Below are 25,942 nucleotides of genomic sequence, written 5' to 3'. Positions count from 1 at the left end.
TAAATTGAAAGATAGTTGTATATTCATAGTTCCCTCAAAAGTTTGAGTATATTAGCTCCAAGTTGAGTAATCTGAATCCAGATGATCTAATGTCTGAGGTCATACGTTCAGCAGATTCCAAATCTATAATCCAAGCTTTTCCATCAACTTCTCATACCTTTCCTAAGCTTTAATTCACTTGTCAAACAACTTGTTAAATAGAGTGTTAATTTGATAGTTCAATGTACCCTCACAATCAGCGATCTAGTCTGAATATTATAAAGTGTGACTTTAGGGGAAAAACCCATTTTGTATAATTTTTTAAACATTTGTATTACTTGAAGTTGTGTGAAAATGCATAGAGCAACTCGTCCTCTTGTGAGTTATTTAGGAGATCATTCTCAAACTGAGGAGTTGACTACTCAGTCTCTTCATTGCCATCTTCATGTCCTTGTTCCTCAGTGTGTAGATAACAGGATTCAGAATGGGTGTAATCATAAAGTCCAAGATGGCAAGATACTTATCCACTGGCACTGTGGGAAATGGCCACACATAAACAAAGATGCACGGTCCGAAGAACAAAACCACCACAGTGATGTGAGCTGACAGAGTAGAAAACGCTTTAGACAAACCACCTGAGGAACGTTTCCATACAGTGACCAGGATGAAGATATAGGACATAAGCAATAAGAAGAAGGTGCCCATGGAAATGAACCCACTGTTGGCAGTAACCATGAATTCCATTCTGTAGGTGTCTGTGCAGGAAAGTTTGATAAACCAAGGAAGGTCACAGTAAAAGCTATCTATCTCATTAGGACCACAAAAAGGCAAATGGACAACAAAAGCTAACTGGACCACTGCATGAATGAGGCCAATTAACCAAGCACCACACAGAAGCAAAATGCACATCTGTGGGCTCATGATAGTCAGGTAGTGGAGGGGCTTGCATATGGCCACATACCTGTCCAAGGCCATGGAGATGAGCAGGACCATCTCAGATCCACCCAGGACATGAAGGGCAAATATCTGGATGACACAGCCCTGAAAGGATATGGTTTTGTGCCCAGAATATAGGCTATGAATCATTTTAGGAACTGTTAAGGTAGAAAAACACATATCAATGAATGAGAGATTGGCCAAAAGGAAGTACATGGGGGAATGTAAATATGGGTCAAAAGTCACTGCAAACACCACAAGGAAGTTTCCCAGAATAATTGTTCCATAAAACACTGTAGAGAAAGCAAGGAGAAAACGCTGCACTGATCTATAGGAGGAAAGTCCCAGCAACACAAATTCAGACACTGGAGAGTAATTTGACTGATTCATTGACTTTGTGTTACCTGAAAGGAACAAAGAAAAATCATTATAAAAGGGTGCACCAGAGCTATTGAAAGAAACAGATGTCATTGGGCTTCAAATTCTGATGTTACAAAAAATTTCACTCTTGGTCACAAAAGTCCTTTGAAAAAAATGTCATATCATATGGCCATATGGGAAAAGGTATGAGGGGCCAAAACAAGGTCTGGAATTAAACTCCTGGGAGACTCACCACAACAAGAAAACACCACACAAAGAGAGAAATAAGAGGATCAGACTTCCCAGAAGGGACACCAGGCATGCGAGACCTGCACTGAGATGATGAGTCCCCATAATAGTTGGCTATGAAAGCCAATGGAGCTTAACTTCTCCAGTTTTTATAATCAATGGGGCTTAACTCCAGGTGTATTAAGAATCACATGGTTTAGCTCTGGGAGAGCATGAGGGCTCTAGGAAACTGAGTTCCTGCCCCTAAAGAGCCAGCATATAACCAAATTCAGCATAGAAGCAGCAGTTTGAAAAATGCCCCTGGAATATACTGACAGGGTATATTCACTAATCTCAAAACACAATGGCACACACAACACACAGAGGAGACACCCATGAAGCGCAGGGTCTGGTGAATACAGAGCATTATGTTATAAATCACCTCAATGTTTCTTCTTCATAAAGCAGCTACGTTCAAGACGAGGTGATGTAGCTGACTTTTTTAATACGTAGAAATAATTCTACTTCTGGGTATTTACCCAAAGAAAATGAAAACTTGAATTTGTAAGCATACATGCACCCCTCTATTTGTTGCAGCATTATTTACAACAGGCAAGATATGGAAAGCGACCCAAGTGTCCAACATAGATAGATAAGAAAGATGTGGTGTATATATATTTACAATGGAATATTAGTCATAAAAAAGAATGAGGCCATGACCTTTGCAACAACATGGAGAACACAGAGGGTATTATGCTACGTGAAACAAGTCAGTCAGAGAAAATAAATACCATATGGTATCATTCCTGTGTGGAATTTAAGAAACAAAACAAACAACAGAGAAAGAACTGGAAAAATGGTCTCAAATAGAAAGAACAAATTGGTTGTCTGAGGAAAGACGGGAATAGGTGTATTAGGTGATGGGGAATCAGGAGACACTTCATGTGATGAGCAGTGAGTAATGTATACAGTTGTGGAATCACTATATTGTATCCCTGAAACTAGTATAACACTGTGTGAAAATTGTTTAATTTTAGAATAACAAAATACAAAACTGAAAATTCAAGATACACAGAATTTTAACACATAACACAAACATTGAAAAAACTTAAATAAATCTTCACTAGTAAGTGATCAACTCTTCTCATCAACAATCAGTGCTATCAACATAGCAAACGTTCTCAGCAAGGGGTCCGTCTTGAGGTTCAACTTTTATGTATTTATATTTTTATCTTTTCTCCCATATGGGAGAAAGAGAGAGGGGGAAAGAATGGATACATTTCTTGATTAAGTAGGGAGATGATTTTTAAAAGAGAGGAAAAGGGAGGGAACTGACAAGGATAGAACAGGAGAAAAGAGATAAAGAAGTAAGCAAGTGAGGGAGTAAGAGAAAAGAAAGAAGATGGCCTCTGGGAGAGTCCTCTGGATTGGTTATAGTCCTGCTTCAACTCCTTCAGTGACTTCTGCTCCTTCTCTTGGACTTCTTCACATGAGGAGATGCAGCCTCTCTCTATCCCTAGACTCACATCTTGATTCTCCCCTCTGCCCACAATAAACTCTCCAATTTTCTTGAACTACTTGAATAATCCTGTTTTTGCTAACATTTGTTTTCTTGCTTGCTTGCCTTTAGGGCAGAACCGTTTTGTGCACCCTTGTACTTCTGCTGACTGCTTCTCATACATGAGTACAATTCATGCGACACCTCCAGAGGATGGTTTCCTCTTCCAGCTGCAAATGACCTTACTCCTCCATGCTCTCAGGTCATTCTGTGCAAGCATAATGTTTATGATACTACTTTGACTATACTCTGTGTCACTCCTACCACACCTATGACTTCCCTAAAGAGACACAGTATCTCATTAACAAAGTCTGGTCCATAATTAGTGTTCAATAAATGTTTGTGAATGCATAGATGAATGGATGAATGACCTGATAATCATAGTTTCTTATTACATATTATCCTACAGTTTTGATCCTGTCCAGAATATGGCAAATTACATTGTCAATCCCCATCACCTGCCTGTCACCTTATCACAAGCCAAGAAAGTGAATCCAACAAGTTTAAGGGGGAAGGGGTTCACCCAAAGGCTACTGTGAATCCAGAATTCACATTGGAAGCACTCATGTATATCTTATTTTAATTTTAATAACAAAGAATTGATAGGAGAGACTCCAGCTAACACCATTTCCCACAGAATAACATAGCCATAATTCAGAAAAGATAAAGAGACCTAGCAAGTGCGCCAGCCTGCTGAAACCTGCCATGCTACAGAGGCTGCCCTCAGGGTCCACCGTCTAACTCCATGTCTTTGAGAGTTTGGGATACACAGGCAGCAAGACTGGGTCCTGAGCACTGTTGTTGACATTCCCTCCATGAAACATTGTGTTTCAGATTTCTCCATAACAAGTTTAATCCTATCTTTCCATTCATCTCTGAATCCTGTCAGTTCAGGCCACTTCCCAGACCTCACATCCTAAAGCACTCCTCACAGCAGCTCAGAGCTAATTATTTGCTTCTAATGAATCTTTTGATTGTTACTAAATGAAGCAAGGCTAGAAACAGCAGCCAGCAGCAGATGAAGCTCTGAGTGTTCTTGGCAATGTACAAGCAAAGACCTGGAGATGGACCCCAGTCATCATCAACATAAATACTTTCCTTTCCTCTTTAAACTATCTCTAACACGAACCATGGATTTATCTTGCATGCCCTTCTATTGACATCTATAGTTATTTCAGTGCACACTTCTCCTGTAAATTCTTTATATGCCTAGCTATTAATGCATATGAATATTTCCTCTCCCCAAGATAAGTTGAAATAATCAAAATGAAAACAGAAAATTACCACTAGCTAGCTGTTTTAAACTATTCATCACTTTTTTCCTACTAATCTTCATTAGTTCAAAATGATCAAAATGTTTATGAGGGTACATGCAAACTTTTGTCTTCTAATTCCTTGAATGAGTCTTCCCTTTATTACTTCTTTATCTTTTTAATACAGGTTCAAAATAATCAAACAATTATAACAGTTTTCAGTTCTACACGCTAGTTTCTTTAGATTCCTGAGGAATTCTCAACTTCTAAAACTAACTTTGGCATGCTTACACTAATAGATATTCATGATATCTGACCAAATCGGAAGGTGCTTGGGGAGGATGGGCGAAATAGGGGACGGGGATTAAGGAGTGCACTTATGATGAGCTCCCAGTGATGAATAAAGTGCTGAATCACCTATCTTGTACACCTGAAACTAATGTTACACTGTACATTAACTAACTGGAATATAGATAAAAACTTAAAAAAAAAAAAAAGAGTGTTTTGGAAAATAATTTTTTTAGTGTCGGTTTACTTATTTATTCTATCTCCTCCCTCACGCCCAGAAATTTTGAAGTCATCATTGAATATATTCTCAGGGAATTTTATCAGCTGACAGTCTTTGTATGTTTATAAAAGTCTTTGTAAAGAGATTTCCTGTGAATATACTCCTTATCACTGAGAAGTCTGTGATCTATGCAATAATATCCAAATATGTTGTTTGTGCCCTTGAAGAAGTTATAAGTATGAAACAAATATTTCTCTAATGTCTGTCCAATGCAAAACATATCAAACCTTGAAAGTTCTATAGGAAATTTGTATATTGACATTATATTTTAGACCAGAGGAATCAAAGTTTCTGTGCATTCCCCATTAATTTTGTGAGAAGGGATAAAGTACAATATTACAAAGGAACACAGTGTGATCCTGAACGCAAGGAAGCAGAATCACTGAAAGCCTCTGTCATTTCTGTTTTCTCTGCATCCCCCTAACTGACTCTTCTCACTGGCCCAGACTTGTGTCTTGTAAGATTCTGTGACCTACCAGACAAGTTATGATGCCTTCTACAAGCCAATCCTTCTGTGAAAGTATAGATAGTCCCCTAATTATTTTTAATCCAATGATTTGTAAACTTCAATTGGCTTTCTCTACACATGAATAATGAATTTTCGAAGGTACTAGCTATAACTAATGCAACTAAAAAAGCAGAGTCTTCTCAAGTGAGACTCACACATATAACACATTTTCATTTCCAGAAATGTGTTCATTTAACACGACACGGCTGATAAAACGTTACCCATCTTCATTCCTTCCCCACTCCTACCAACACCTGCTCCTCCCAAGCACGAAACCTGGAACACCCCTGTGGTCACACTGAGATTTCCCTGTAGCTTCAAGGATAACCTCAAGACTGGAGCAGAATATTCAGTACCGTGTAAAGTAAGTGTGCATAAATAGAAACAATCAGCAGACGTGATCTGTGCCAAAAGTGTGCTCTATTCTTAATGAGTTTTCAAAAACCTCCAAGGTTTTGATCCAGCTTCTGGCCAAGTCATTCTAGGGCCCGCCCCCATCCCCCGAATAGACTATGATCGAGGCATAAAAAATCTTCCTATAAATCAGGGTATAATCCAGACATATAGAACAACACAAAAGGTTTAATTTCCCCCTGCTAAATCTTAGCAACCGGGAGATAGTCACTAAATGTTTGTCGAATGTAAAAAAAAGAGAGGGAAAATCCTTACAATTCTGGAATTTCAGTAGACTACCAACTTTAATTTTATCTTTCTCACTTACCTGACCACCCCCCCAAAAAACATGAAGATAAGAAAGGGATATCAGAAAGCAATATCTTCAGATATGCCTGTCTCATTTTTTAAATCTTCCCATTGTGATGTCCTATGGTTATTACTGACATGCCAATAGAGTAAGTTAGGGCTACTCTAGCAAGGACGTCAGCTCTCAATGACCAAACTATACTTTGGTGAGCTAACAGTCCATTCATCTCGGGAATTCTGCCTTAGAATCCCCATGGTGTGCAGAAAGATGGAAGGCAGAAGTTTGGTACAGAGGAAAATTAAGTTAAAGGGCAAGAAATATTTGTGCCAGCAAGCACATCTGGGGAATCCTTTAACGGACAATCAACATTTCCAGGCAGTAGAATGTTACAAGATACCTGTGAATCTAATCTCATTGAAGAGGAAATAGCTATTAACACATTCAATAAGCACATCTCAAAATTTATTGTGAAGCATATTCATAATGAAAAGTTTAAGTGAGAAAGTCTGCACATGCATTCCCATTTTAATGAAGTTAAGTGTCAGGCAAAATAAGTGGACCATGGTCACCCTGTTCATTCTGGGTACATACACTCAAATCAGAGATCCAGGAATTAACCACTATACTGTACCATTTCCCTTTTATGTCATTGTTAGACCATATCAACAGGGGTTCAGAGGTTTAGGTGAGTGTTTACGTTTTACGTTTTGTAACCAATATGACAAATATCTCCTCACATATTCTTTTGACTTAATAGAGTAAAAATAAGAACTTACAGCACATGATTCACTTAAGGCTGGTAGCAGAGCACTCACATAACTCTGGGATTCTGCCCTAACACCAGCCACACTAAATGCCTGGAATGTGGTTCAGAAAAGAAATCTAAACAAATCTAAAATTTACTCCCACACACTTTAATCATGGGAATTTAAACTTAGAATAAGAATTACTTTTAAAGACATGATTTCAGCTGAAATAAGTACACAGACTTAATTGTTGTCAGTGAAATTGCTATTAATCATGTTCTATTAACTATTAACCAAGTTCTTCATAAAACCTAATCCAGGGAACTTCAAAGTAGCTGAGAAATTTTATGCATTGAGTGGTTAAACATCACACAGGCACAGACAGGATATAAAGATTGAGTATGATTTTTATAATCACACATATCCAAAGTAAATGACCAGATGAGTAGTTAATAGTAGTAACTAGTCTCTGAAAAGTCACTATAACCCATGTATCATGTTTAATTAATTAATTTGTGATGAATAAAAGAACAGAGTGTACATATGTCAGCTTCCATGAGGTTATTATTATGGTTAGGAAGTGAGATTTCTGCCATCGCAAGAATTAGAGCATCAATGAATAATCATCTGACAGAATTGCCATAGGGTAAAATTACATCAGACAATTTCTAGAGTCTTTTCATACAGAAGGATTTATAAGTCATTAATATAACTTCCCCTTTTACAGTCTAACTAGGAATATACATTTGATGGTAAAACAGGGGTTGGAAAGTAAATAATTTACTCATTACTCATTACTAGTGATCTGGGAAAATACATTTCAATAATCACTGATTTAAAGATTATTTCATCAAATTAACCAAATGGCAGCCTTACAATCGACTCATTCATACTGCAAGAAACAAAGGAAAAGTAGAAAACCTAGTCGATAAGCCAATTATTTGATGTCCATGATATTAAAACATATTTTTTGACTGAATGAAGTAGTTGGTATCGGACTGTGAAAACAGCCCTACACAATTCTCCATGCATGCCTATGCCTTTGGGAGTGAGAAATATCAAAGAAATGATTACAGCTAAACACGACCAATGTGGCAGTGGGGCTACGTGGGTTCAGCCTTTTAGTCACTGATGTTTATTGACTACCTTCCGCCTGTTCATAAGAACAAAAGTGAACATCTCATAGTGAGTGTAGAATACTCTCCATGAAGGCCAAACCTGTGCTTTCATGATTCAAGGTCTTCACTATTGTGCTTTCTCAACTCTATTGCCTATTGAGCTGAAAAGATGCCTGAAATGTCTATTGTAAAAGTGGCTTCCTTACATTATGTCCAGCGTCCCTATTAAGATGCAAATATGTTACTTTAAAATATTTTTATATATCTGCCTCGTTTATTCAATATTAATGCATATATGGTAAAAGAATTTCAAAAAGTATCAGTGTTAAATTCCCCTTTCCTTCCCCAGTTTCCCAGAAGTTATCAGTTAAATATGTTAAGTATGTTACATATGTTCTTGTGCATCTCTTGAAACGTTTTCTATGCATATACATCATATCCCATTTTTAGATACAAGAGGAATCACACTATACATTTGTGTTCTCATTTTAAGAATTTTTCTAAGAGCTAAGCCTTGTAAAGTGGGAATCCAGGGATGTAAGACATTAATCTGTAAAATTCCTACAAAACATGACATGAAACGCTGCATGTTTGACGGGTCTCCAAATCAACTGGGAACTGTGGTATGAATATAAACAGTTTTTAAGGTAAAGGCTGCAGAGGAAAGATTAAAGCCCAAGTAGACAGCATTCTAAGTAGCTATGTAGTAATAGAGGTAGAAGGCATGAGCAAAAGATAATCCAGCTGTTAACTCTGAAAGGCAGTAATATGAATCATCAAAGACAGAAATACAGTTATACTGTATCTGTCTTTCCTTAAGACTTTCACTCTAGCCAGCATATCAAAGAAGCACACTGTTTCCTTTGGATTGGTCATCTTCTCCCCCTTAGACTACCCGTATGTTAGCTATCCTGACAATAAATAAATACATAAAAGGAAAAAGTGAAAAATTAAAAAAAGAAATGTCTTCACTCTGGGGGCCCCTGGGACCTACCGACTGAATGGGATTCTCTCTATCTTCTCCATAGCTGCTCAATCTCTTTCTCTCTCAAAATATAAAAATAAACTTTTAAAATAATAAATCAATTGTTTAAAGAAAATAAATATAGACTATAGAAATGTCTTAACTTTGGAGAGAAGTTCTGCTTATTTTAGAATTGGTTTGCTTATTTTTTAACATAATTGATCTGCTTAATCTTCTTTTTACCCAATTTAGAGAGTTCATTTTGATAATAAATATTTCCTTGAAATTGATCAACCTAATTTTATATTTTAATTTCATTTTTAAAAAGAAATATAAAATTCTTTTTAAATTTCTTCTGTGTCTGTGTTGATTTCTTCACCCTCAATTAAAATACTATGAAATTGTTTTCATTATTTAAAACCATTTCCTAATATTTCACTCACAATATTTTCTTCAAAGAAATTATTTTGGATTTCTTCACTGATCCTACTGTGAATATTCATTAACATTTACTTTTCAATATGTTATACTCTGCCATGTTGCTAGGGTTTACTATACTAGCCGTCACTTACATTCAAAAGTTGAAAAAATAATTACAATATTTTATCCATTCTTATTTGATTGTGTTATAAGTTGAAAGCTATAAAATTTTCTCTCAGCAATATTTCATCCACAGTCTAAAGGTTCTTCTAATGACTACTGTTATCATTATTATTATTATCCTACAGATTACTTAACAATTTTAGTTGCATTTTACTTGACTGAAAGTTGTAAAAACACGTACTGGTTTTTGTCATTGATTGAATTTCATCTCCTTTTACCATGGGAATTATACTCTAAAAAAGTCCTTTGTGACAATGTTTTCATGCTTTCATCTATATGTTAAAACCACCCAATACATTATTATGGATATTGCTTAAAACAAGAAGTTATCTTTAAACCAGTTAAGAATAAGAAAAAAAATTTATTCTAACATTTATTCATCCTCCAATGCCCTTCATTTCTTTATGTAAATCCAAATTTCTGGCCGATGTCATTTTCTTGCTGACTGAAGAATTTTTTTTAAAACAATATTGCAGGATAGCTTTTCTGAGAATGGAATTCTCCAATTATATCTGTCAAACTTGTTATTTCTCCTTCACTTTTGAAGGATAACTTCACTAAACACTGAAGTCTATGTTGATTTTTTTGTATTTTTTCCCCTCATAATTCATCACATATTTCACTCCAATGTTTTTGCTTGCATGGCTCTAACAAGTAGCTCATTGTAACATCTTACCCTGTTCCTCTATAAGATGTCCTTTCCACCTTTGGTTTCTTTCAAGATGTTTTGTTTGTCTTTTGATTCCTGCTGTTTGTATTGGATGTACCTACATGTGAGGATTTTGCTCTGTTTTGTATTTATCATTTTTGATCTTCTCTTGGCTCTCTGGATCTTTAGTTTTCCCATTATTTTCTGACCCTTCTCACTCATTAGTACTCCAAATATGTTCTCGATTCTGTTTTTTTTTTTTTTTCCTTGTGTCCCTGGCAACCCAACAACACATACAATAAGCCTCTTTTTATTGTCCCACCATTTTTGGCTATTCTCCTCTCCTTTCTTGTTCTTTCTCTTTCTTTGTGCATTTTAATCTGGGCATCCTCAAGCTTATCACTTCCTTCCTTGGCTCTGTTGAGGCCAAATGTCTCTAGTGCATTTAAATGTTTTATCCTTATCTCTTGGCTTTGGGCTTCCCTAAGTATTCCTCCTTGAAAAGAGTCTGTGACATGCAATTCTTTCTCCTGTAATTTGGTGTTATCATACTAGAGCCCTGGTACACTGTGGGAAGGGGAACATTCTATAATCTTCTGAGATTAGATTCCCATTCTTTAGTGGGTCTGCTTTTTAGGGTTGTTTCTCCAGTGAAGTAGCCTGTTTAATTTTTCTGCCTCCTACTTCCTTTCCTCAGTGCAATCTTTCCAATCTATTTTCCTGGAACCCTTACCCCTTTGACTGTGTCAGTGAATCCAGGAAGACTTAAACGAAAATAATAATAATAATAATAATAATAATAATAATAATAATTGGCCTGGGAAAAATTTCCTTACCTGGCTGGGAAAGATTTTAAAATTGTTCTCTGACAAGGTCATTTCATGTGTCCTTTGTTGTAGAAAACGCTCCTAGTTCACAACCTTTACTTGTCTCCAGCCATAACCATGAGGAAAGATCCTTCCCAAATGTTTGCAGAGAGAACCTGGTAGGGTTTTTGGATGTAGGCCCCAAAATTGTGCCACCCCAAAAGTTCTCATGTTAGTCCATACTCAAGCCTACAACAAATCAACAAGATTAGTAAGTTATCCCTACAAGTTCACAGTTCCAGTGGATTCCTTCCAGTTAAGTAGACTTCATTTGAATCTTTCTGAATATGCTTCTCTTTCCAGATTCCAAAGTGGCAGTTTGCCTGAGGATCTCAGGTATCTTATGGTACAAAAAGTTAATGATTTTCATCATCCAGCTTTCTCTTGCTGTGAAAATCCAAGTGACAGCTTGCAAGCACATTGCCTGTCAGAGGGAAACCAGAAGCGTCCTATACTTTCTTTCTGTTGTACTTCTTAAACATGTCTGAGGACTGATTACAAGATAATCACTTTCTTTGCTTTCTGAGCTTGTAGTTCTTAATCAATCTCAAATTCGCTCACTTCTGATTGCTATTCATCCTTGAATGTGCCCATTATATGTAAGCCAAAGAGGAGCAGAAATAATGGACAGGGAAGAGTTGGAAAAGCAGAAAGCTAAGGAAATCATAAGTGCCCAGGTATATGAGTTTCCAAAAATGAAAACAGTCAAGCAAACAAGAACCAGGAAAAGATACAGAACAAGAAGAGCTCTCCAAAAGTACTCTGTTGTATTACAAAGGTTTTTATTTTTTTTCTAGTTTTATGGTAAGCATATAGTTCTTCAAATTCTTCTCTAAACCAGCATCCTTCTCCAGAGGGTACCTCTCATTGGTCTTTCATTTAACAGCTTTAAGGCTCAGCCTCCTTTTTCCTGTTTTCTCTTCTATCAAAGGATCTATATGTTATCATGATTATACAAGATAGTGTCTGGAAATTGTGTTGTAGTATTCAAGCAAGTAAATAAGCATTAAATCTCTGTATATGGATCCTCGACCTCAGGGCACAAAATGGTTCAGGGAGCAAACAAATGTTTTGAGATCTAGAAATAAAAGGAATAAAGGAAGCTTCAAGAAGGGGAAAATGAAAAAGTAAAGGGGAAGGAAAGGGGCAGGGTCTGTAAGGAACAAGTTGACAGCTAGAAAGAAAATAGAGACTTAATAAAACTAGACTTTCATATATAATTTATTTAAAATCAAAACCGCAAAAAACTAGTTAAGGAAAAACTTTTACAATGATATATGTTTGATATGTACACTTATCCCTATAGATAAGAACAATAATAAAAGTCTGCACTATAAGATTGAAAGCGGTAGTGATTACCTCCAACAATAGATGAGATTGGGAGAGGACAGATGAAGGGGGTCACCAATATTTGTTCCAGACAAACCTATTATTAATAGAGTAAATCTTATTAAGTTAGATGGCATTCATATCATTATTTCTTTAATAAGGGAGTGAATTTGGGGCCGCTGGGGGCTTCACTGGTTACGCAGGTCTCTTGATTTTCACACAAGTCATTATATCCCATTCATGAGACTGAGTCTTCTGGGTACTGACATCATGGAGACAGCTTGGGATTCTCTCCCCACCTTGTGTACTTGCACGCATGGATACAAACTCTCTCTCTCTCTCACTCTCTCTCTCTCTCAAAATATATAAACTTAAAAAAAGAAAAGGGTGAATTAAGAAACTATCCTTTCTCTTTTCATCACTTAGAGAAATGCCTATAATATGGTTGACACTGAAACTATTAATATACAGGACCCTGCGCAAGAAGTATCGTGAAGGTTGAGACGTAACATTTCTCTGAAAGCCAAGGAAACAAGGTTCAAATAGGCCCTTAAATCATGAGCAGAGTTGCAACATGCCAAAGAGGCGCTAGCTGTCACCACGCATCTACGTACCTCATCTAACTTCTTCTGGGACTGGTATCAACATCTTCCTTCCTTTTATGACATGGTAGATAAGAGCAAAAGAAAGAAAGTTATATCCTCCTAATAAAACAAATAAATACAATGTTTGAACTCCTTTCTCTTTACTTCCACTTGAATTTCAAAGGACTAACTTGAAGGCCACCTGGGTGGCTCTGTCAGTTAAGTGTCTAGACTTCACTTAGGTCATGATCTCACAATTTGTGGGTTTGAGCCCCACATGAGGCTCTGCGCTGACAGCTCAGAGCCTGGAACCTGCTTCGCATGTGTATGTCCCTCTGCCACTTCCCCACTCCTGCCTGATTCTCTCCCGCTCTCTCTCTCTCTCTCAAAAATAAATAACATTAATTAAAAAAAGGTTTTAAATGAAAAAAGTACTAACTTGAATCTAGCTTTCAAAATTTCATGATGCCCTCAATGCCCAACTTTTCCTCAGGGAAAGTTAGAAGCTAAGGACTCCCCAAGAGCATGATAGGGGAAACCTTTCCAAATACTTGGCTCTACTTAAAACACAGAGATAGAGATGGAAAGGCTCCAAGCTCAGAGGCTCCACTCCACTCATTACAGCATACATTTGGCACACTGCGGAGGACACAACCCCTCCAATATTGCTCACCATAGAAGATTATCTGGATTGCATTTCACATAAGGTAGACTCTGGAGTAAGCCCTCTCAGTCAGCAGTGAAGGAACTAGTTTCAAAGGTCATCTGTGTAGAGTAAGTTTATCCCAGATAAGAGATTTTTTTTTTTTTACTTTTAATACTCCCCCCCCTTTTTTTAAAGGTAATTTATTTTGAGAGAGGGGAGGAGCAGACAGAAGGCATGAGAGAGAATTCCAAGCAGTCTCTGCACTGTCAGAATGAGCCACCTCACCCAAGGGCCCTACCTACCCCCTATTTGAAAACTGTTTTGTAGATTTTTTTATGCCCATCTACGGAGCTTAGAGTTCAGAATGTATTCTTTGGTTAAATACACACAGGACAGGTTATGGGTTTTCTCTCCCAGCTAATCCCTGGGACTTCTGAATTTCTAACAGCATTAGACACACTAACAAAAAGCACAGACTTTCTCCAATCTTAGAGGTTCTAGAAAGCCCAGGTTGGGGAAGATGGTTTCTTATCCTGATGTTTTCTGGATTTAGCTTATTCCACCATTATGATATACAAAACATATGAACATAGGGGAAGGGAAGGAAAAATAAGAAACACAGAAGGGGAGGCAAACCAGAAGGCACTCTTAAATACAGAGAACAAATTGAGGGTTGCTGGAGGAGAGGTGGGGGGGGTGATGGGCTAAATGGTTGATGGGCATGAAGGAGGCACTGGTTGGGATGAGCACTGGTGCTGTATGTAAGTGATGAATCCCTGTGTTCTATTCCTGAAACCAATACTAAACTGTATGTTAATTGTCTTAAATTTAAATAAAAACAAACAAATAAATAAATAGTGGCAAATGCAGAAAAACCTTAGTCATGAACATTAATAGGCCCCTTAGTGATTAACATTAATAGGCCTAAGTACTGTTTTATGAAAATAGACAGTGAAGTTAAAATGATTTTAAAACAAATATCAACACTGTTTTTGGCCTTTTACATATGTTTGCATCTGGGTTATCTCTTCATGGAATAAAAAGTCTTATTTTATAAAAATCTTTTCTATATTTATAGTCTTGTCAAAATCTGAAGCTATCTCTAGGGGGGAAGTTATGTTGGTGGTTTGGAATCAGAAAGACCTTACTTTACATTCCAGTTCTGCTAACTTTCTAACTTGTGACATTGAAAAAAAATGTAAAGGTCAATAAGTGCTGTGACTATTGAAATAGATAATGTTTATACAGTGCTTATGAGCACAGCAACTGGTACTTAATAAGGACTAGGTAGTCAATTTTTTAATCTTCTAGTTTCTAGCCTCAACATGGTAAAGATAAAAGAGAGAGATGGAGAAATTAAGAGAGACAAAGCAAGAAAGAATGAAAGGAAGAAGAAAGATAGGAAGGAAGGATTTAACGTTCTGGTTTCAAAGAAAAAAATTTTCCATTGAAATCAATATATGTAATATAGATAAAGAGTTTAAGAACAAAGGAACTCAGAGTTTACTTATTCTCATCAAGGACAGCCAGGAGCTTTCAGGAATCTGTCATATAAGATAATCTCAAAAAGGAAATCCCTCTTGCCAGTGAGGGGCAAGGGCCAGTGACTATATGGAACATTTATGGGTCATTAATTCTCAGGCAGGCTCATTGGTTTCATTTCTAATGGTACAATCTATAACTACTTGTCTAGAGCAATGATGATGAATCCAAAACAGATTGAGTCCCTGTGTTTCTCAATCCCTTGAAGCTGCTGAGGATGAAACCAGAGCCCGTGCAAGTACATAGAAACCCCATCTTTAACTCTCCAGCATTTGGTTCCATACTTCTCTCCTCTTTCTATTCTCCACAATTTACTTCATTTCAGTTGCCATTTTCCTTTGAACTCATTTCACTTGACTGATTTTCACTCACGTTGGTTATTTCCTTCTGGTCTTATTCTCACAGTTAAAACTGTATTGTGAGATGTATTTCTTCAGAAGGCCAGGGTCTTTGTTAAAGTAGTATGTGAAGTACTTTGACCTTTTTACCTACTTTCTCCCTGAATATTAGTATCACAAAATGAAAGGTAACAGCTATGTCTTCACTAGTCTATTCCTACTGTTCACTATGAAAAAGTATGCTAGCTTTATTTTTGCCAGAGGAATTAAACCACTGTTCCCATGGCTTCCTGAAAATCATCAAAATTACTTAGCACTTAGCAAATAAGGGTTTTGCTAGCATTATTCTATGCCCTAGCACTTTTTCTTTCTTTTTGTTTTTTTAATTTGTTTCTGAGATAGAGAGAAAGAGAGAGAGAGCAGAGCAGGGGAGAGTCAGAGAGAGAGGGAGACACAGAACCAAAGAAGATTCCAGGCTCCCAGCTATCTGTCAGCACACAGACCAATGCGGGGCTTGAACCCACTGAACTGTGAGACCATGAACAGAGCCAAAGTCGGACGCTCAACCAACGGAGCCACCAGGAGCACCTACCATAGCATTTTCTAATTTTTTTTCAACAACTCATTTAGTCCTCAAAACAATCATAAGTAATGACTCTTTTGACTGTCTTTAACATAGGAAGAAACTGACACATCAGGCAGTCTAGTAACTTACATGGAAATCACAGCAGGTAAGTGGAGAATCTAGAAATGCAAAGAGTTCGTCTCCTCTGTTGGTGCACTATGCTGTGTATTAGAAATGGCTCCTATATAAGTGTTCCTATTCTCCAAATTAATTTTGGTACAGTTGATTTTAAATTTTTAAAAATACTACTTGTAAAAGTAGAGAATCAAGTTGGTGATAAAGAAACGAGCAGAAAATCCATTAAAATCCCACCACCTGTATGAACAGATGGTACCTACACTGGTGGTGAACATAGTATCATCTAGAGAGATGTTGAATCACTACACTGTGCACCTGAAACGAATGTAACATTGTGTGGTAACTATATTCAAATTAAAATAGAAATTTGTGGCAAATTCTAAACATTTGTTCATGCAGATGTCATTTGTACTCTCCCCGCTCCCCCAGTAAAATATTTTTTTCTCTATAGTTTTCTTGGACTTACCGATAAGTTCCCATGATAGTTAATGTAGATACTTAGTCACTTCTAAAACTGGATATGTCAACATAATCAGTCCCATTTTAATAAACATCTTATAGTATAAGAAATGCTAAAGTAAAATAACATTATGCATTTTGGCTATTTGTCTATGCTTTTTCAATTAGTTCTAAGACATAGGATTACTGAATTACAGTGAAAATATTTTTTATTTTAATAAAAATAAAAGTCAGTAGCATTCTGGAATGATTGTACCACTTCACATTTCCCATCAGCTGAGAATGAGAAGCATTGCTTCCCCAAACCTACAGCAGCAACAGGTTCATCTGTTCTGTTGAGGAGAAAATGAAAAAATGGAATCTGCTTTCTGAATTTAAAGTAAACACATAAAAACCTCTTCAATCTCAAGTTTTAGAAATTAATTCATACATATTTTATTAAAACTTTACAATTTTATTTTTACATTTAAGCCTTCTAAGCATCTGGAAGAGGCTTTGCTGTGAGAAGAATGGTAAGATACTTACGAGTCTATGTTTCCAATGTTGAGCTTCATATTTAATAACTATCAAATATGCTGATTTTAGTGGATAGCCTTCCATTACAGAAGACATTTAATTGCAATGCCTTCTGTATCAGATACTAAGTTTCCTAATTCGTATCATCACAATCTTAACTGGGTTTTGTTATATTTATCTATTTCAGTGAAATCAATCATTGATTAATTAGTATGGGATTATGATATATCCTCATCTCTTTCACGGAAAGTGTTCTCTTTTCTCCCCCCAGCACCCACTTCATTTCCTTTTCACAATATCCCTGGACTTTGAAATGGACATTTGGATCACTCTGAAATGTTCCAAAACATTTCTGCCTGACTTTTTTTTAAGTCTCTTTATTTATTTTGGGAGACACAGAGACAGAGCAAGTGGGGGACGGTGAGGGATAGAGAGGGTGAGAGAGAATCCCAAGCAGGCTTCATGCTGCCAGGACAGAGCCTGATGCTGGCCTCAAACTCACGAAAGTGTGAGATCATGACCTGAGCTGAAGCCTAGAGTCAGATGCTTAACCGACTGGGCCACCCAGGTGCCCCTCCACTTGGCTGAGAGTTTTTATCAGGGATCAGCTTTAACATTTATCCAGTGATTGTTTAATACATTTATTCCCTAAAATTTTTATGGAAATAACCTCTGAAATCAAACACTGTTCATCTCTTCTCATGGTCTTTACGCGATATGCTGTGGAATCAAAAATTTTCTCTTGATAGGCCCACATAGGAGAGCTATGTGGTCATGTGACCTGTGGATAGACACACACGGAATCAGACTGTAGAATAGACTGGACATGGAGAAGAATGGAACAGAGCGATCATTCAGCAGCCTTTTTGATTGTCAAGATGGGAAAACATGTAGACCAGATGTAAAGGACAAAATGACAATAGAAGTGGGGAAGGAATTGAAATGACAAATAGTTGGGAGGAAAAGTTACACAACTTGAGCTGGAAGTGAAAGGACAGAGTGCTACCCAGGTATCTACACCAGGCACTGGAGAGAATGGTAGTGTATTTATTAAAGCACTGGAGTAAATTAAAGTCTGGTAAATTCAGTTCTGACACATCTCGTTATTAATGGAGGTGGAACTTCCGTTTGTGTATACCACAGACTGCTTTGGATATATTAACCTGGAGTAAGGGATAAAGCTACAGATTCAGAATTCAACAGGCAGCTACTATGGAAAATAAGGAAACTGATATTGAGTAAACTCTTTTGCCCCTCTGAGTAATGAGAATCTTTATGAGCATTTTAAAAAGATACAGGTGGAGGTATGTGATGTAGAATTTGCATTTTTCAGTCCTTCCTGTTATCAGACCGAGATAAACAGGCATGTAGGACTTTCCTGAGACAATGGTTAAATGGATGCTGTCAACACACTTTAAAAAAAAAAAAAAAAAAGAACAAATACTTAACACAGACTCTGAGTCACACCAGAAATTAAGGTGAAGCAGAGGAAAAATGAATGCTGTGTTAGTGAAAGTGTGGAGAGGGCAGAAAGGCAGAAGAATAATTAGGGAAAGGCTCTAATAAAAATGGTCTAATTGCAATTAATAAAGTAACAGAAGACCTGGTTTAAAGTGGATCAAAGAAGTTACAGTTTATTTTTCTCACATTAGAAGAATATATCTGAAGGGACATTATTGTAGGCTTCATAGTTAAATGATTAACTTGACTTTTGATTTCTAGGTGCTCTGAATTTTTACTGTATTGTTTGTATTATATGGGCTTTACAATTTTGTGCTTGCCACACCTTTAAACATATCATTAGCCTTACATGCAAACAAACAAACAAACAAAGAACCAAGACCTTGAAAAGAACCTTGTCTCATGAAGCTCTGACTTTTCATTTGGAAGGAAAGTTCTCCAGACAATGTCTCATTGGTTTACGTCTCATTGAATAGTTTTTGGTTACATGCCTTACTTTAGATTAATTCATGGCCAAGGAAAATGGGTTTATAGCAACCAGTTTATAAAAATCATGTATCATGCTCTCAACTTGGGATAGAGTTAATGTCTTTTATAATGTAGAGATTTATGTCAACTACTAGGAAAAATTGAATTTCTGTTGGCAAGAAGTGGGAACGGATTGACTTTAGAAAAAGCCAAGGAACCAAGGGAAAAGGAAGTTACAGAACCAAGGGCATGATAAATATTATCATATCCTGCAGAGAGATCAAGGAGATTGATTAAAAATTGATTACTGTATAATGTATTCAGAATCCAGGGGTTCTTCCTATGAACAAGGAATTTTGGAAACTGAATTGTTTTAGCCTACTGGTGAACAAAAAGTGAGGACCGCCAAATGAGGAGTTAGGGAGAGAAGGAAAATTAGAAGAAGACATAAGATTCAGAGATTTGATTTTTTAAAAATGAACTTAACTATGTAAATAGGTGAAAGGAAGCAAAAAGTTGAAGAAAGTTTAATTGATGGATCGTTAGGGAAGATCCAGGGTCTATGGGAAGGGGCCAGCTTCGAGGAGCACAGTGCTACAGTCAGAAGCATGGATCATGTTGTCCTACAACTTTCAATAAAAGTCCTGGCTCTGACACTTAATCCCTCTAAGACTCAGTTTCTTCATCAGTAAAATGAATCTAGAAAAATTATTTCCATACGGAATTCCGTGGGGTTTAAATTAGATAACCTGGAGCACCTGGGTGGCTCGGGTGGTTAAAAGTCCAACTTCAGTTCAGGTCATGATTTCACCACTCATGAATTCAAGCCCCATGTCAGACTCTGTGTTAACAGCTCAGAGCCTGGAGCCTTCTTCTGATTCTGTGTCTCCTTCTCTCTCTGCCCCTTTACTGTTCATGGTCTGTCTCTTTCTCTTAAAAATAAATAAACGTTAAAAAAAGTTTAATGAGATAATGTGCTTGGTACAAAGCTTTGTATGGAGGATGCTTCAGTAAATGTCATCTTTAATAGTATAATTGTTTAATTAACACTTTTTACCTACTAAGTATTCAGTATTTGTATCTAACATTTTCATTGAATATAGAGGCATGTACCATGACAATAGCTATCAACTGAAATCATGAATAATCACAATGTGATTTCCACAAGCCTGATTTCCATGGTAAATTATACCAAAAAAAAGTTTAAAAACAAAACACATATACAAGGTGAAACAAGGTGGAAGGCATTAAACAATTTGGGCCTAAAGATGTCTATTAGACCACTGAAATAAATTCAGTTAAGGACAATTAGCAAATTAGTGTGAGACTATTAATGTGAAGCTGACAGTAGTAGCTAAGATTATTCATATAGGAGAACACATAAGTAAGTGAGAAGGGAAGTGTCTAGAAATCCTGGAGAGGCAAAATAAAAGGATATGAAAATGTAATAGAAGGGAATTAACACAATTTATCCCTATCTAAAATATCAATAATTTTCTTCCCTTTTTATGGAATCATTCTCTTGATCTCCATAATGTTTCCATATCCTTAATTTTTTTCATATCCAATTAAAGGATTTCTAATTGGGATATGTACCCCAGAGAAAAAACTAGCAAGAAATAGGAAATTTACATTTGTAGCACTGGTTCTGACTTTTAATTATTTTCTATTCTCAGGATATTTGAAAATCAGCTTTTCTGCCCAAGTCAATGGATGGATTAAATAATTCTATGGTTTCTGAGTTTGTGTTGCTGGGACTCTCTAGTTCTTGGGAAACTAAAGTTTTTCTTACGTTGATATTTTCCTTGATCTATTTAGGAATCATCCTGGGAAACCTCTTCATTTTCTTTTTGGTAATTTTTGATTCTCATTTACATTCTCCTATGTACTTCCTACTGGCCAACCTGTCCTTCATTGACGTGGGGGTTGCCTCTACCACAGTCCCCAAAATGATTAGAGACCTTCTAAATGAAAACAAGATAATTTCTTTCCAAAGTTGTATGACACAGATATGCTTCATCCACATCATGGGAGGAGTGGAGATGGTGTTACTCATCGCCATGGCATTTGACAGGTACACAGCCATCTGTAAGCCTCTTCACTACTTGAACATCATGAACCCTAAAACATGTGTTTCATTTGTAATTGCTGGATGGGTCATTGGAGTCATCCATGCTATGTCTCAGTTTGCTTTCATTATAAACTTGCCCTTTTGTGGTCCTAATAAAGTGGACAGCTTTTACTGTGACTTTCCCAGGATCATAAAACTTGCATGTACAGATGGAGCCAAGTTTGAGTTTATTATTGCTGCCAACAGTGGCTTCATGAGCATGGGCACCTTCTTCCTGCTGATCCTTTCCTATGTCTTTATTTTGGTCACTGTCTGGAAACGTTCTTCAGGAGACTTATCCAAGGCATTTGTCACTCTGTCAGCTCACATCACTGTGGTGGTTCTATTTTTCACTCCATGCATGTTTCTCTATGTATGGCCTTTCCCCACATCATCAATTGATAAATACCTGTTCATTGCTGACTTTGCTATCACCCCCGTCTTAAATCCCATCATATATACATTAAGAAATAAAGAAATAAAGGTGGCCATAAAAAGGTTGAGCAAATAAGGACTTTATGTCAGACTCTGCTAACTGGCTCTATCTTTGGAGCTCTAAAACTATACATCCATCTGCCTTTTGTATATTTCTACTTAGGCATCTGACATTTAAAATAGATATAAACTTGATGTATTATCTACCTCACTGAACAAAATTCTACTACTTCTGTAGAGCATTTATTCATTACCTTGACTACTATGGGAGATGTGAATCTACCATATAAGGGTATTATTTTACTATTTTAGCAGACAGCAGTAGTATCTACTAAATAATATTTTATGATTGAAATTGTGGTCATTTTGATAATCAGTAAGAATATAAGAAAATCCCTTCTGCTTCCCATAAGGTTTGAAAATAAAGTAGAACCCAGCTCTGGGGAATGTAAGGAACCATCATGTTGAAGGGTCATATATGTAGAAGTAGTAGCTCTCCATAGTTACTTAGGTTGGTTTCCCTTAGAAGATCCTAAGACATAATTGTATTGCATGTAGTTTATTTGGAAGCAGATTTTTGGAGGCATCAGTAAGGGAACAGGGAAGCGGCACTGAGAAAGGAAAGATGCTTATGTTGGTAACATAACTGGAATGCAAACCAACTTTACTCTTTCAGGAGACTCTATAGATTCTGTGATTTAGAATTGTCCCATTGAAGGGCAGAGTATTTGAAATATTTCTTCATTTGTAGAAGGTCTTGACCTGTCCAGTCTTTCCCACAGTAAAACTGCACATCTATGTTGAGAAGCAAGAGATAAGCAATGAGATGGCCTTTCTGGTGCTGGTAGTAAAGAGCGCTCTCCAATAAATTAAACTAGGGGTGCCTGGGTGGCTCAGCCGGTTAAGGATCTGACTTCAGCTCAGGTCATGATGTCACGGCTCCTGAGTTTGAGCCCTACATTGGGCTCTGTGCTGACAGCTCAGAACCTGGATCCTGCTTCAGATTCTGTGTCTCCCTCTCTCTGCCCCTCTCCTCCCTCTCAAAAATAAATAAATTTTAAAAAAAGTAAACTAAAAGCAGCTTTGCAATATTGCTTTGTAACTGAAATAAGTGCTAATTAAACATTTTACTCTAACAGAGCCAAACTGGTAATAGAGCACAGAGAATTCTGTGTTAGAAAACATTTCTCTGCTTGTCACGTGCCTCGCCAAACCAACAGTTCAAAGTGGGCCATCCAAACTCCAGGACCATGGTAATGCAAGTCATGACCAGCCTATGGGAGCAGCTCCCACAACTGGCCATCGCTTGCTACCCACAAAAGCCTTCCAACTTCCTCAAGAATGATAAGTGAAATCTTGGTTCCAATACAAAAACTGTACATATTGATGAAATAAGATTTTTCTCACACCTACAGAAACTTAAACTGAAAGATAGTTTACTTACAACTCTAGAACTGTTATACAGTAATTAAATTCACTTTGAATCTTTGGCTCTGATTTTCAGAAAAGGCATATTATCAGATGATGCTCTCAAATTAGGGAAACTTAGTAACTAAGAGGTTCTAAGAAACATAGCATGGATAATCAGTCTATAAGTCTTTCTCTATCCACAACACAGAGCTCTAACATTTCCTGCTCTAGAAGTTACTTCACATAATAAATTCAAGTATCTGCTGAGGATAACACTATCTAATAAAACTTTTCCAGACAGGTGTATTGTTTGTTTTGTTGTGTTTTGACTGTATTTAGGCCCTGGTTAGATTTTGGGATAAGCTCTATATCCATGAAGAAAAATCTGATCACAGATAATAATGTTTCCAAATGTAATATATCTTATAGTCTATAATAAACTCTTCTTTCTTACTTTTATACCTCCCGCACACTTAAAAAAGTACTCTATACGTACCAACTTGGATTTTTCTGGAACTTTTATGAAGTTTCCAGAAACATCAAGGGTTTCTTCTCAGATAATTCCTGGAACATCTGGACTCTGAAGCAAACATCTTCCTGAATCAAAAGAGATGCTTTCTGTACAGTCTTAGAGCTCCTTACATATTGATATTTGGCAAAAACTGTTGTCACATCATGATTCAAAATTCTCCTATATTAAGGGATGGCCCCGAAGAAGGTCAGTTACCAGAAAACAATACCATTAGCCACAAAAAAACTGTTGCTAATGGTATTGTTTACTAACAGTTTATGTCAGCTAGAACCTGAATGAATCATATGGAGGGAAGCCTCCAGAATGCTATGAAAACAGTTATTTTCCATGGAAACAGAATTAAGCATTTAGAACTTTATAGAATCAGAATGGTACCTTACAAGTAAGAGTCAGAGGACTTAATATGGATACCCAAGTCATGCTGCTTCCCAACTTTATGACTTCTCATACAATATGCTGGGATACAATTTTTCAACCTGACATCCATTTCATGGGTTATTATAGAGATTAGGCATTACCATGTAAATGCAGGCTCCTAGGATGCTAACTAACTGTATTCAGGTTCTCTTTTCCTGATCTTTCTTTTTGATCTCCACATGTTTACCCCCTCTTTAAGGAAAGTTCTATCTTAAATATTTTAAGATAAAAATATAAACTCTTGGAACCTAAAGATAAACTTCTACAGCCTTAAATTACTACCCTATTCTTTATTTGGCTATTAACATAATTTTATAATATCAATACCCGGTGATTTGGAAGTCAGCATATTAAACAACAGTGACATAAAGTACTAGTAACACATTTCAAGGAAAGTGATAAGGGGGGAACCAGGCATGGACTTTGGTGTAACCTGTAGCATCTGAAGCATCCTGAAGTAAGTAGGCCATGCTCCCTAAACATGGTCAATAAATCCGTTGACTTTACTAGAGATACTTAGATCCTTCCAGGTGCCGTTCGTATGCTGACAAACAAGCATACTAAAAGGTAGCTCGCAATGCCTTGCTTTACCACACACCCTCAGGAAACAGCAGTGATAAAAATAAAGCCATAAATGAAAATTTGACAAAGTTATATTAACTAGGGTTGCTAAATTTTGCCCCAGACACCATGGTCATACAATTAACTCAAAGTGATAAAATCTCAGCATCAAATAAAGATATTTTTACAATAAAGTTAAATTTTAATTAGGCTGTGAAAAGCTATAGCTAAAATAAAAATAAACTACAATAGTGACTTTAATATTCTTGACTGCACGAAAGCTAAGACCCATACTGGGACTATACACCCCACTACGATTAGCCCCAAGATGAAATAGTTATTATAACAAAATTCTTCACCAGAACACTACCAGCAACAGCCTAAAACTCAAAGGACTTGGCAGTGCTTTATGTCTCTTCAGAGGAGGCTGTTCGACATTTGGTAAACCCCAAGAACCCTTACCAATTTTTGCTACTACAGTCTATATACCACCACCTTCAGGTTCAGCAAACCCTAAAATTATAATAAGCATACACCTAAAACCATTAAAACTTTAGGTCAACGTGTAGCTTGTGGGATAGAAAGAAATGGGCTATACTTTCTGCTTTAAATTTTATACTAAAGTCTTTATGAAATCAAAAACTAAAGGAGAATTTAGTAAAAACTCAAGATGAAAGAATTAAGTAAATTGGGCTATGAGATACACACATACCACCTTCCTCTAATATCAAAACTTACATATAACTTATTATTAATCATTATACATATAAGAAGAGGTACTAAGGTAAACATCCTGGAGAGTGTGTTTAGACAGATCAAAGTGTACCTTAAATAAAGCACCTAGTTTACAACCAGGAGGTTTTATTTAATATGAGCACTTGTACTAAAGCTAGCCCAAAGTTACCAAACTCAATAATTATAAATGAATTACACAAAATACTTATTTAAAAGGAAAAGTATTTGGGGCATCTGGGTGTATCAGTTGGTTAAGCATCTCTTTTTGTTGACTGAAAGTGTATTCATTTTTTAAAAATATAGTTTATTCTCAAGATGCTTCCATATAACACCTAGTGCTCATCCCAACAAGTGCCCTCCTCCATGCCCATCTCCAGTGTGGAGGTTCCTCAAAAAAGTAAGAAAGCATCTTTTGATTTCGACTCAGGTCATGATTTCAAACTTTTGAGATGGAGCCCCACATCAAGCTCCACCCTGGGCGTAGAGCCTGCTTAAAAATCTCTGTCTCCCAATACCTCCATCCCTCTCCCTCTCTCTCTCTCCACTCAGTAAATGAATAAACATTTAAAAATTAAATTAAATTAAAAGTATAGGAGATGAAATTTTTAATTGGTGCTATAGGAAAGGTACCATAAAAGAATGATCAAAGAAATATTA

General features: G+C 36.7%; 2 protein-coding genes and 1 long non-coding RNA gene across 3 annotated transcripts; 1 reads left to right on the top strand and 2 right to left on the bottom strand.

Moving 5' to 3' along the window:
* Positions 1–366: 366 nt before the first annotated feature.
* Positions 367–1,305, bottom strand: LOC120221084 (olfactory receptor 4F6-like). The gene has a single exon (XM_039218343.1). It carries the CDS (start codon positions 1,303–1,305, stop codon positions 367–369), a length of 939 nt encoding a protein of 312 aa, XP_039074274.1.
* A 19,489-nt stretch (positions 1,306–20,794) lies between these two features.
* On the top strand, positions 20,795–21,706 carry LOC120221097 (olfactory receptor 4F21-like). The gene has a single exon (XM_039218356.1). It carries the CDS (start codon positions 20,795–20,797, stop codon positions 21,704–21,706), a length of 912 nt encoding a protein of 303 aa, XP_039074287.1.
* Positions 21,707–22,173: 467 nt separating this feature from the next.
* On the bottom strand, positions 22,174–23,819 carry LOC120221107. The gene is made up of 2 exons (XR_005525729.1): positions 23,537–23,819; positions 22,174–22,425 (listed from the first exon to the last, which is right to left on the bottom strand). It is a non-coding gene; the product is annotated as an uncharacterized LOC120221107 (long non-coding RNA).
* Positions 23,820–25,942: the final 2,123 nt, after the last annotated feature.

The sequence above is a fragment of the Hyaena hyaena genome, unplaced genomic scaffold, assembly GCF_003009895.1.
Source record: "Hyaena hyaena isolate Hyena2069 unplaced genomic scaffold, ASM300989v1 scaffold_756, whole genome shotgun sequence".
In the NCBI taxonomy this organism is placed as follows: Eukaryota; Metazoa; Chordata; class Mammalia; order Carnivora; family Hyaenidae; genus Hyaena; species Hyaena hyaena.
This window is presented reverse-complemented; position numbering and strand designations above follow the sequence as displayed.

What these genes read in the sequence shown, in the direction of transcription:
- LOC120221097 (XM_039218356.1), top strand. Translation starts at nt 20,795, where the DNA reads ATGGATGGATTAAATAATTCTATGGTTTCTGAGTTTGTGTTGCTGGGA.
- LOC120221084 (XM_039218343.1), bottom strand. Translation starts at nt 1,305, where the DNA reads ATGAATCAGTCAAATTACTCTCCAGTGTCTGAATTTGTGTTGCTGGGA.